General features: G+C 36.1%; 1 protein-coding gene across 28 annotated transcripts in view; it reads left to right on the forward strand.

The window, feature by feature from the left end:
- TRDN (triadin) overlaps positions 1–12,229 on the forward strand; it is a 239,662-nt gene that overhangs the window by 95,623 nt on the left and 131,810 nt on the right. For all 28 annotated transcript variants that reach the window (XM_087941756.1, XM_087941764.1, XM_087941813.1 and 25 more), the window contains 2 exons: positions 297–362; positions 10,337–10,366. In XM_087941756.1, coding sequence (XP_087797882.1) covers positions 297–362; positions 10,337–10,366 — 96 coding nt within the window. The remainder of the gene's footprint in view (positions 1–296; positions 363–10,336; positions 10,367–12,229) is intronic.

The following is a 12,229-nucleotide window of genomic DNA, read 5'->3' on the forward strand; positions in this document are numbered from 1 at the left end:
TAGATTGATGTTTTTTAACCCTGAATACAAAGTGATCAGCAAATAATTCAGCATTTTTCACTTTTTTGATTTCACACTCACTCATCTAGAACTTCAAATCAAGGGGTTTTATTTGTTCCGCCCTCTTTAATTTCTAGGAGGTACTTAGTAAATATACACAGGCAATTCAGGAGAAACTCCTTTCTGCTGAGGGACTGTTTTTCTTAAAGTGGTCTCCAAGTGTACTTCATTATATATTATGTACTGTTTTGCATATTATTATAATTAATAGCCTTCCATGCCTCTCTTGTGTTCAGGCTCGTATCCTCCCCTATTTTTGGAACAGACCTCGGCAATCACAGCTCTTCTCCCAGCTGCTGAAGGTAAGTTCAATTAACTTCTATAAAAAAATATTCAGTATCTTGACCAAAGTAGATACTATTATTCAAATTGATATCAATATCCTATGTTGGGTCAGGGCTGGGGATGGAGATAAAGGAAAGCTTAACTATACCATACAGAGTCTAAATCCAAAATATTGCTCAGGATCAAAACAATACACAATAAGTTGCTGTGAGTTCAAAAACCAAAGCCAGAATATTCCAAATCCATGCTGAGATTCCAGAAAACAAAGACAAGAATGAAAATTAGCCTGCAAATATGTGGATTTCAGGGAGGTTAATCAGGATTCAAATGCAAGGGAATCTACTCCCTGGGCTTTACAAGCAAGCTATTGCTTCCAATAATAAACTGCTCTCAAACAACGAATGTATTAAAAGTTATCGTTACATGGTCCTTACTCAATTGGCTTCAGGTTTGATCTGCCTTAAGCTCTACAGATATTGAGCAATTCCTAAATGTACTTTTATTTTCAAGACCTTCTCTTGTATATTTGCACACTGATAGATCTTTATTTTCTGACATTTGACTTGACATACTTGCCATTTACGTGGACTGTGCTGGTAAATATGTGACAGAGTCTTGGTCAACGTGTTCTGGGTTAGTGGAGATAGATTATGGTCAGAGTCTTGTACTACAATCTGGGTCATGTGATCCAGAGAGTTTAGTGAGGTCATCTGACTCATCTTTCTTATCTAAGAAGTCTTTCTCAGATAAAGTCATAACAACTGGATCTAAGCTAAACTAAAATTGAAACAGTTTTGCTCACTGGAATTCAGGATTGCTTCTAAATTTGATGAAATGTAAGGATTCAGGTTTTAGTCCACTAATATAATTTACAAGACCTCCCACTTTTAGAATAGATGGGAAATAAATGTTTATCTTTTCCTGCAGTTTTCTTGTTCTACTGACAAACCTAGTGAGTTAAAGGAGAGAGAAAAACGTTGCCTCCTTGTTCCTTCCATTGTCATATGTATAGCAGACTACCCTGGGAAAGTTCGGCAAGATAAGCATATCGTAATAATTTTGTAAAGCTGGGCAAGAAATTGTAAAGGTCTTTGTATTACAACATCCTTTGACAATGTCTCCACTTTGTTTCTGCAAGAAATAAATAAATAAGTAACAATGGAAAATATGCTCCTAGAAAAACTACTATAACCCAAGCAGGGGTAGAATGGTGGTGATAGTTGTTTTTGTGCCTGACTCAGCATTGTTTTCTGGGGACTAGATTAGTCCCTGCATTTTCCTTGGCAAGATTTTTCAGAAATGGTTCTTTCAAAGACTGAGTGATAGTGGCTGGCCCAGCTGTCATGCAGGTCCAGTTGGCTTCATATTGAGTAAATCATGTTCTTCCAGTTTCTAGTCTTATGTTTTAATCACTGAATGAAACATTTCATATGCCCAGTAGTACAACTGTTTAATTCTTTCTCTAAGTATATTTCCATTTCTAGTTTTTTTCTCTGAACATACTTTCTCTTAGATAAAGGCTGAAATGTCTCATTCTTTCAAGAATATCTAGAAGAAGGTCCTACATTAATCAATTAGTTTCTCTTGAAAAAGTTCCAAGCAAAGCTTTTCTTGGTCACCCAAGAAGCCATGAGCATGAGGTATTTAGAGATCTAGCATAGTATGATTGAATGGGGTAAGAATAGAACCACCATGTAGGAAGTAGAATGAGAAGGTAATAAGATGCAGATCAGTGCTTACCTTAATCAGACTGAAGCACCTTAAAATGATAGTTTGACTTCCATTTCCTGTAAAATATTCTCAGATAAATATAGAAGGTAGAGCTGAATTCACAATTTAGACCTCAAATTCCTCATGTTAGGCAGGACATATTGCTGTCTGGTTTTGATGGATGCATCTCTTCAGCTCACCAAAACAAAACAAACAAACTTAAGAATTAAGTGGCTGTTGCGCCACCTTATTTGTCATAATGGTAAATATTCATTGTGTTAATTTGTAATTAGTGTTTTAAACTTTAAATGATTTAGTTCCTAATTTTCAGAATTATGAGTTACATATTGCTTTTGCTGATTCTTAAAGGAATTGTCACCATTATGGGATTGGCTGTGTATATATTTCATACTGGTGGTGCTACAATATATGTAATCATTTTTCTTCAATAATCCCAATATCCCAAATTTATTCAAGGAAAGAAGGAAAGGAAAAAATAATAATAAAAGGCATGCTTTTGTAAAGTCCTGGGCATAGTGGTCAGGCAGTGATCTAAATTTCAGAAAGATGCAGGAGAAATCTTGATACGTCCCTTGACATTATTTATGAAGTATAAAAACCTAAATTGTTTCCACTTGTCCTGTCTGATCTGGCAAGAAAGGGCACGCTCTGAATACTATCAACTAGGGAATGTTGGCTAGTTAGATCCAGGAGGCTTATATATGCGAATATGTGCAAATGGGTTAGAGCCCATCTCTTGGTTGTGTGGATGATTATGTTAGATTATGCCTGGCTGCTATGTGATTTTTTAAATGTTTGTTTTCTTATATTCTGTATTTTATATATTTATTGTAAGCATATAAAAGTGAAATAGGAGAGTATATAAATCAAAGAAATAAATATTAATTCTGTAAACCGAAGATAAATTTAGTGTCATATGTAAATATTAATTCTGTAAACTGAAGATAAATTTAGTGTCATATGTAAACATTAAACAAGAAGAAAACCTTCTATGCACCAAGTCCACCTGCGCTTTCTACAATTTTGTAAACAACAAACTAAAAGACTCAAGGTCCATCCCACCCCTGAAAGGACCTAATGGTAAAGACTGCAATGACGATTAAAGCCAACCTCTTTAACATATTCTTTGGCTCAGTATTTGTAAACAGCAATGAATCATGCCCAGTATTTCCTAGTCGAATCACAGACAACTTCAATGATATATCGATTTTACAGAAGACAATGTTGAAAAAGCACTGTGCAATCTAAAACCATCTCTATCTATTGACCCGGACAGAATATGCGCCTACTTCTTTAAAAAGCTATCCACTGCCATAGCCGAACCTCTAAGCATAGTCTTTGAAAAATCTTTCAGGACCAGCTCCTTGCCAAAACTGTGGTCACAAGCCACGGTCATCCCCATCTTCAAAAAGGGATACTCCAGCCTAGTTGAAAATTACAGACCAATCTCTTTATGCTGCTTCACCTGTAAAGTCATGGAATCAATTATTAACCAATCCATCATCCGCCACTTAGAAACAAACAACCTACTCTCTAATAAACAATTTGGTTTCAGGAAAAAACTATCATGTAATCTGAAGCTTTTACACTGCAACAACATATGGACTATAGAACTCAATCAGGGCAAAGCAATAGATACAATATACATAGACTTCTGTAAAACCTTTGATTCAGTGGTACACGACAAACTACTCCTAAAACTAAAATCTTATGGTATCTCTGGACACCTGCATAACTGGATAGAAGCATTCCTGTCAAACAGACAACAAATGGTCAAAATTGGGAGCATCCTATCAAATTCTGTACCTGTCAACAGTGGTGTCCCCCAAGGCAGTGTTCTAGAACCAACTCTTTTCATAATCTACATAAATGACCTCTGTGATGATATCAAGAACAACTGTGTTCTCTTCGCTGATGATGTAAAGCTATTCCATACCACAGACAATACTGCTACCCTTCAAAAAGACCTTGACTATGTATCTGAATGGTCAAACAAATGGCAACTTCAAATCTCAACAAATAAATGCTCTGTCCTACATATTGGCAAAAAAAAATCAGAAAATAAAATACAGGCTGAATAGACCTTGTTGATGATCCAAACTCTGACAAGGATCTTGGAGTACTCATCTCTAATGATCTAAGTGCTACAGCCCACTGTAACTACGTAGCCAAAAAGGTGTTAAAAGTTGTTAATCTAATCTTATGTAGCTTTTTCTCTGGTAATATTACACTAATAACTAGAGCATACAAAACATTTGCCAGACCAATACTTGAATACAACTCATCAGTATGGAATCCACATTACGTATCTAATATTAACACAGTAGAGAAAGTCCAGAAATATTTCACAAGAAGAGTTCTCCACTCCTCTACTCATTGCAGAATACCTTATGCCACCAGACTCAAAATTCTAGACCTAGAAAACCTAGAACTACGCCGCTTTCGGTCCGATCTAAGTATAGTGTATAAAATCATACATTGCAATGTCCTACCTGTCAATGAATAATTCAGCTTCAACCATAACAACACAAGAGCAAACAATAGATACAAACTCAAGGTTAATCGCACCAAACTTGATTGCAAGAAATACGACTTCAACAACAGAGTGGTCAGTGTCTGGAATATTCTACCTGACTCGGTGGTTTCTTCCCCAAACCCCAAAATCTTTAACCTTGGACTGTCTACTATTGACCTCACCCCTTTCCTAAGAGGTCTGTAGGGGGCGTGCATAAGCGCACCAACGTGCCTACCATCCCTGTCCTATTGTTTCTTTTCTTTTTTTATTTTTCTTATATGTGTATCCATATATTCATAACTGTTTTACTTATACCTATTATCTTGTAAGCAATTGACAAAAATAAATAAATAAATAAATAAATAATCGATGCAACACTTTGTATATGAAAAGCTACGTGCAAAGATTAACTAGATAAAGATTTAAAAGGGTAATTGTTTTTCCACTGTGAGAGTAATAAAAGAGTGTGTTAAACTGACATATAAAATTATAGGTTAAGTCTAGTCAACTGCATCCACATTAGAATCTAGATATAGAACTATCCCAGTATATCTCTGATTTGTGCTCTTACTCCTAATGTTAACACAGTACTATGTTTTCTCTTTCGACTTATTTACACAGTTTTACACAACTCATTTCTGTGAAGCTATTACAAGTGGCTTGCAAGCAAGTGACAATTTAGAATAGGGATCCAAGAGTCAGTGTGATTTTTAATATAGAGAGAAACAAGCAGAAATCAATACGAAGCCTTCACATTTTGAAGCAGTTCTATACCAAGCCTGAGTCCAGAACAGGAAAAAGCATACCTTTACCCTATTTGATGTCTGACCCTGACAATGGTATCTATAAAAGTGAGAAAAGCACAGACATTCCAAGAAGGTTGCACAATATGACTCAGTATTGAAACTAATGTAGAATGGTTTCTATGTAAAACTAATTCAGAGTTCTGTAATTTAGGTTATATATTATCAGGGAAAAAATAATTCATTAAATATTTTTCCCAGACTGATTAATCTTTTTGCATGATTATCCATGCATTGCTAGTCCCTACAAAATTAATCATGCCCCTAGTATGAGAAACATCACTTTTGGTTCCATTTCCCTGAAATTGCTATTTTTTATTTCTTTTTTTATACTGAATTTCCATACGATGCTGGCTCCAAATCAGTCTGTTCCAGTATTTTCTTTGCTACTTCCATGTTTTTCCCCCCAGCTTGTGGCAATTTTCTTCCAATCATTCATAAAATATGATGGCATGTCTATTGTGGCTTGTAAGAATGATTCTACGTTTAATTAATTTAGGTTGTCTCTGATTCCTTTTCAGAGTAGCTTGGGGATAACTGATGAATTGCCCATTTACTCATCAATTTCTATTTCTCTCAGGAAGCTAGTAATTTATAGTTTTTCTTCTTACTATAATGCTAGTTCATTATAAAAAAATATGGAAAAGTAATGAAAAACCTAGATGCTTAGCCACTCCTTTAGGTTGAAATACAGAAGCATGTTAATCTCTAACATGGGCCCAGAGATAGGGCCAGCATATTTAGTTACACTTTTTAGGATAAATAAACCTTCATTACTCAGAAAACGTGGCCTGGAATCTTTATCAAGGTGAAAATGAATCAGATTTTGGTTCAGTTGTGGGACTATGGAAAGTCAAGTAGATTACATGTAGAAGTCTCTGAAATTTACTGTTGAAATCTATAGAAGGACAATGTCCACCAATTGAAAAAGAAAAGGCATATAAAGCAAATCTCTCTTGTGGAATATGGGCTGTATAGAAACATAAAATATAAATAAATAAATCTTCTGGGGATTGTTTTTTGGGTATGATTTCATTTGAGCCAATGAAGCTTATCCATAAGCCATGTTGCTGATTTGGTCACCAACAGGTTCACAATTAAAATAAAATGCCTGGTATACAAATAAAAGCATAGGTAGCTGCTGCCAAGCATTTCCACTTCATCCTTGGCATTTTTATTTCATTTTGCATTTGGAATTCACTGCCAATTAACTTTGGAGGGTCAAACTTCCATATTATACTTTTAAATCTGAAGGCAGTCTGTTTTCTGCTACCTACTACCTTCCTTAATGGGTTACCATACTTTAAATGACTTTAAGTATTCTGACCCGTGAAAGAAGATTTTAAGCTCCTCCTCTAGATAGCAAAGTTGAATGCTCACAGAAGATCCACCACAGATTCACATCATTTGAGTGCAAGAATATTAAATCTGGCTCAGCTATCTATTATTCCATTCCAACAGTAAATAAATTATAGGCTGGAAAGGCAATAAATAGCAGAATAGAAGTTTTCAGACCCTTAGTGAAGCTATGCTGTTTCCCAGAATGACCTATCATTCTGGGAAAGGCATCATTATACCTTAGCTTTCGTAGTCCCAAAGGGTTTGGCTATATCCAATCAAAATAACAGACAAGGTGTTTAAAAACATTAGATTAATTTATACTGTAGTGATTGCAGTACCTATTTCTGGCTTAGAATTCTTGAGACAAGTTGAACAGATGGGATCCAGAATTAAAAAATAGCTATTCCCAGAATCTCAGGTTGATCTTATTTACATTTCCCTGACCCTTGTAAACTGCCTGATTACGTCAGGATGGCACAGCTAGGCAATGCTGAAGAGAAGAATAGAACCTAAGCGAAACACTCATTAAAACAAAAAAGGAATGTTTGAAGAGACCCTGTCAGATGAGATGAGCTCAGAGGCACAGCAGGCTTCAGAGAAGTTCTAATATACCAGGAATATCATTTCTATTCTCAGCTGATTTCAATGAATATTAATACTTTGAATACTTAGAAACTGAGAATAGCCAATATATTAACTGTTTCATAAAATGAAATGAAATAGCCATGCTGGTTAGGAATTATGGAAGCACCACTCACAATATTCCTAGACACCACAAGATGAGGAAGGCTGAAAGAGAATATACCCTTAAATAGTATAAATAGAATTGATCTAGCCAAAATGAAATCTAGCATTAATTTTAAAATTATTTCATGCTGAACTTTCTCTCAATAATGCAGTATTAGTTGGGACTGGTATAGATATGAAATAGAGATCTAACTCAAGCTTAATCTGTTTTATATTGCCAATTAACTTTGGAGGGGAAAACTTCCATATTATACTTTTAAATCTGAAGGCAATATTTTAAGGGAAATTAAGCTACCGTCACATGTCTTTCACAAAAGCGTGTTTCCATAACCGTTCTTATACAGTTTGATGAGAAGCACCAAATGCACTTAGGCTCCAACTTGAAGGAAGCTACCTCCTTATTCTTTTTGCTTCTATATATTCCTCTTTACCACCAGTCTTTTGGCCCCTGTTTCTTACCTCCTCCTTTTGCTGATGATGGATGGGCAGCAAGCTGTTTCTGAATCAGCACTAATGTCACTTACTTACTCCCTGTATTATCTTGCAACTTAAAAGTGTGAAAATACAGAGCTTGGTAAGGTGTATCTTCAGAGAGTCTCAGTTGTGTAGCACTATGCCATCTAACTCAAGTGCTTTGCTATATTTAGAAATTCTCATCACAGGCAGATCAACAGGCAGTTGTTGCACTCTAATCTTCTTTGAAGGACACTTGGCATAAATCCAGTGCTGCTGCTCCTTGCCTTCTTCCATCTCTTAAAAACACTTGACATCACAGGTGGAAGACATAAGATGAAGTAGAAGTCATTGAAGACCATTTTAGAGCAATATTCCTGACCTTTTGAGGCTTACATGAAAGCTTCTTATTTTTCTCATCACATCTTACAATCTTTCTCTTCTTCACTGACTTTTCAAAGTTATTTTTTTTAACTTTAGAAAGAGATCTTTTTGATTTAGGAATTTTCTAGGACCTTGCTCCATTAATATGGGGTTATGGAAAGTAAAACATAGTTTGAAGAAAGTAACATTTGAGGAAAACCTTGGTAATAGTTCTTTGTTTCAGATAAGATCGTGCATTCTGAACTGGAAATGGCAAGTCTGGATATGAGGTCATATGTCATGGTAATGTGAATGTGCAGGCTCTGTTTACTCATTTCTATTGTGAAATATTGTATATATTTTGTGTTTATCAGGCTATGGATAGGAAAGCTTTTTTGTTGGGCAGATCTATTTCGATCCAGATCCACAATCTGGGATTACATGCAAAGTTGGCTTCTGGGAACTTCCTTCTGCATACTTAGTTGGCTTCTGCATACTTAGAATTAAGAAATTTTAATGGGGAAATCTCTGACCCCATGTTCATCCCCAGAATGACCTTTTAAGAAACACAATTACCTAATTTATTTAAGGTATAAATCCATTCCTGGCTACCTGCAAGTGATCTTTGCTTCTTCAGCCTAATTTGCAACTTTGTTGTAACTTGGGAAATGCAAAATCTATGCTGAGAGTCATATAATACATAGTAGAACTAAGTGAGTGGGATTATATAAAATTATTGTCCAAATCAATTTATTTACTTTTGAAAGAGCATGCACTAATAGCCCCACACATTTTCTACTCCATGTTCCCATTGAATGCTTTATATTATTCTCCCTTAGTGTCATAGTTTATGTTTGCCAGTTGCTTTTCAACTTTCATTATTAAGTTCACTTTGTACAATTTCTTAGTTTGCTCATATGGGACTTAAAATGAATTTATGGAATGGAATGAATTTATGACCAGAATGATGCTAGTAGGAATATTTATAACACTTATTACTTCATAATCAACAAGGATTCTTATCTGATACTTAATTTAGGAAGAAACAAGTGCCTCCCACTAAACATCAGATATTTTTTATGCATAAACATTGTCACATTTTTTTTTTGTGATCATTTTTTCTTCTGACAGTTGTCCTGGTTTCCAGATATATGTATATGTTGCATGATCTTAGTGCACATATTTGCACCTTGAGGGTTTTAAGCATACACCCCCCAAAAGAACTCACCTTTTCCCAGGAAATTCAGGGAGTTGCAGTTCCAAAGGCATAGGAGAAGGAAGGCTGCTAGTGTCTAATAGTAATGCATACCTGTTGGAGGTGAAAGTAAAAGCCTTAATTCCATTTTTCTGGCATTTTCAGAACAGTTGTTACTGTCTTGATCAGGGCTGTCAAACTCCCAGCCCATGGATCGGATGCGTCAAGTGCTGGCCACACTCATGCCTGATTTAGCGAAGGGGGGAAAGTCCCGATGCTGCTGTTGTGACCACATGAGTTTGACATCCCTGGTCTAGACCTTTCTAGTAAATATGTATGAAACCAAATGCAACAAAGTTTCTGCTCCTTAGAAATGTTTACACTTGGGTAGACCCTTTGTGTACAAAGAATGTATCTGACCTATTGATATATTTGTGCTGGATTGGAATGATAAATTTGAGTTGGTTCATGGCTGTGAAGTGTAAAGAAAAATGGTATGTATTTTTAATATAAAAGAAACTACTCATGGCTGAACAATTTAACAGATATTTCATTGCACTGTGGATTTCGCAATATTGGCATACAGGCAGAATCAATTTTGTTTTCATATCTCTTTGTAAATCTCTTTTCTACCATAGCACATGGATGGTGCTTATATTTATGGAACTAATATGCAAAAAGACTATAGGGTTTATAGTTTTTAAGAAAGTATCTGCTTTGTAATACTCTCAATCACATTTTTGCTGGAGCTTCTGCAAACATGCTGTTCTTTTTCATCCCTGGTAATTCATTGTTTGCATTCCTTGGTTTAACTTTTTAAAAATTATTCTTTTGTTCATACAGTGGGAAAGCTTAATGTGACAGCTACAAAAAGTAAGTAGTGTATATTGTATTATCTTGTTTGCTTTTGGATCGATAACCATACCAGTTCCATTTGAAATGGTCATGTGATTTGAGGATAGACTCTTCTAGTATCCAGAAAAAAACATATTGTGTATTCAAATCAGCATGTGTGGGAAGTTAGGATGTGCCAAAAAACCCCATGATTAAGCTAACTTAATCCTGTATCCTTTGGAGGGGAACGCACAGGATTCCAGATCACAAGGAGATTTTAAATGTTGGTTTCAAAGGTCCTTCTCTGAAGATAATCAGGTTGTATAAATGGATGCAAGGAGTCAGGACAGAGACTAGTTAGTGCTACTGTCTTCTCCCTTTGTAAGTTGAAAAAAATGTGTGAGGCATTTCTCTTTATGTTGGCAATAAATAACAAAATATGTTAATATTAGTGACACTGAAATCAAGGGCAGAGTTAAAGATGAAACTGATGTTTGAATATTTCTGGACTGCTTTTATTTTCCTTCCCTCATGCCTAAAGTTTTTTAGTCATTTGTGGGAGAAGCAGCTCCTGATCATGACTGATGTTAAGTCCATAAGATATATTTTAGCAAATTAACTGAATATGGATTTATTAGAAAAACAGCGTTCTCTCTTACATCTTTCTCTTCCTTCCTTGGTATAACCACATGTTGCATTAACTGTAATATAGGTCATGCTCTTTTGTTGTTGTTGTTTTTTAAAAAGTCCTCTTGATTTGTCTTGGAGCTAATCTATCCCCAATACATTTTGAAATTATTTAGACCTTTGTTTCTATGTCTGTTCACCTTTGCCTCCATCTGCATAATTCTGTCTCAGTCACTGTCTCCAACTTTATCCATCTCCTTCACTGTCTCTATAATTATCCATCTCTGTCTCCGTCTCTGTCTCATTTATATCATCAGTATTTGGATCTATTATCCAGTCTGTGTCTGCAGCCTGAAGGGATGTAACTGAGACACAAAATGATGAATTTGAAGCAAGGCTAATTGTCTGCTCTATTAGGTGTTTAAACAGAGCTCCCTTGGACCTGAGGGAGGCCTTTCAGATGAGGTTCCTCAGTGGAGGGGGCCTTAGTAGCAGCAGACCTGAGCTGAATGTTCATTGACCAGCATCGCATCACAGTATTCTCACTTCTAGATCCAGAAAGGATCTGTCTCCCTCCGCTTCAGAATACAGCCATGCATATTCAAGACCCCTCCCTCAGACAACCCCTTGCAATCACCTTTAGATCTATTAGCTAGGGTGCAAAGCTCTGGATGAAGGGCATTAAAGTGCAGCAAAGAATTTTCAGTCTCTTTCAGCAGCCATCATTTCTCCCTTCCCTTTTCCTTCAGGGGCACAAAAAAGGAAGAGAGCACCCAGGAGCAATCAACATGGAAGCTGCCAGAGACTCTAATGGCTCTGTTTCTTGTACCTGCCACAACAGCCACTGCAGCATTAGTGGCTCTTTTGTCACTCACTCTGACTTCCTTTAGAGCTATCCAGCAGTGTGTAGTTGACAACTGGACGTGGCAGAAAAGAATCTGAAGAAAGCTGACTTGGCTTCCATCCAATCACTGTCAAATATAGCAAGGCAGATGGGCTAGCCTTAATCTCCTTACCTGGTTTGTTAAAGGTGTGGGCTAAGGAGAGGGTGACAACTGGAAGCATAGTGGACTCCCCTTTATTACTCTTCATCTAATCATCTTTTTAAAAATGTGCATCCCACATATTATCCCAACCAGCATAGAATGATTGCCAGAACCATCTATTCCTTGTGTGGATGAAGTTTAAATGCATTTGGTCTCATCCACTTCATTATGAATATCAGATATCTATATCAGATGGTTGAATCTATTTGAATGAAAAAGAGAGGCATAG

Source organism: Pseudonaja textilis, chromosome 1 (assembly GCF_049901715.1).
Source record: "Pseudonaja textilis isolate UNSWEBS1 chromosome 1, rPseTex1.2, whole genome shotgun sequence".
Classification (NCBI taxonomy): domain Eukaryota; kingdom Metazoa; phylum Chordata; class Lepidosauria; order Squamata; family Elapidae; genus Pseudonaja; species Pseudonaja textilis.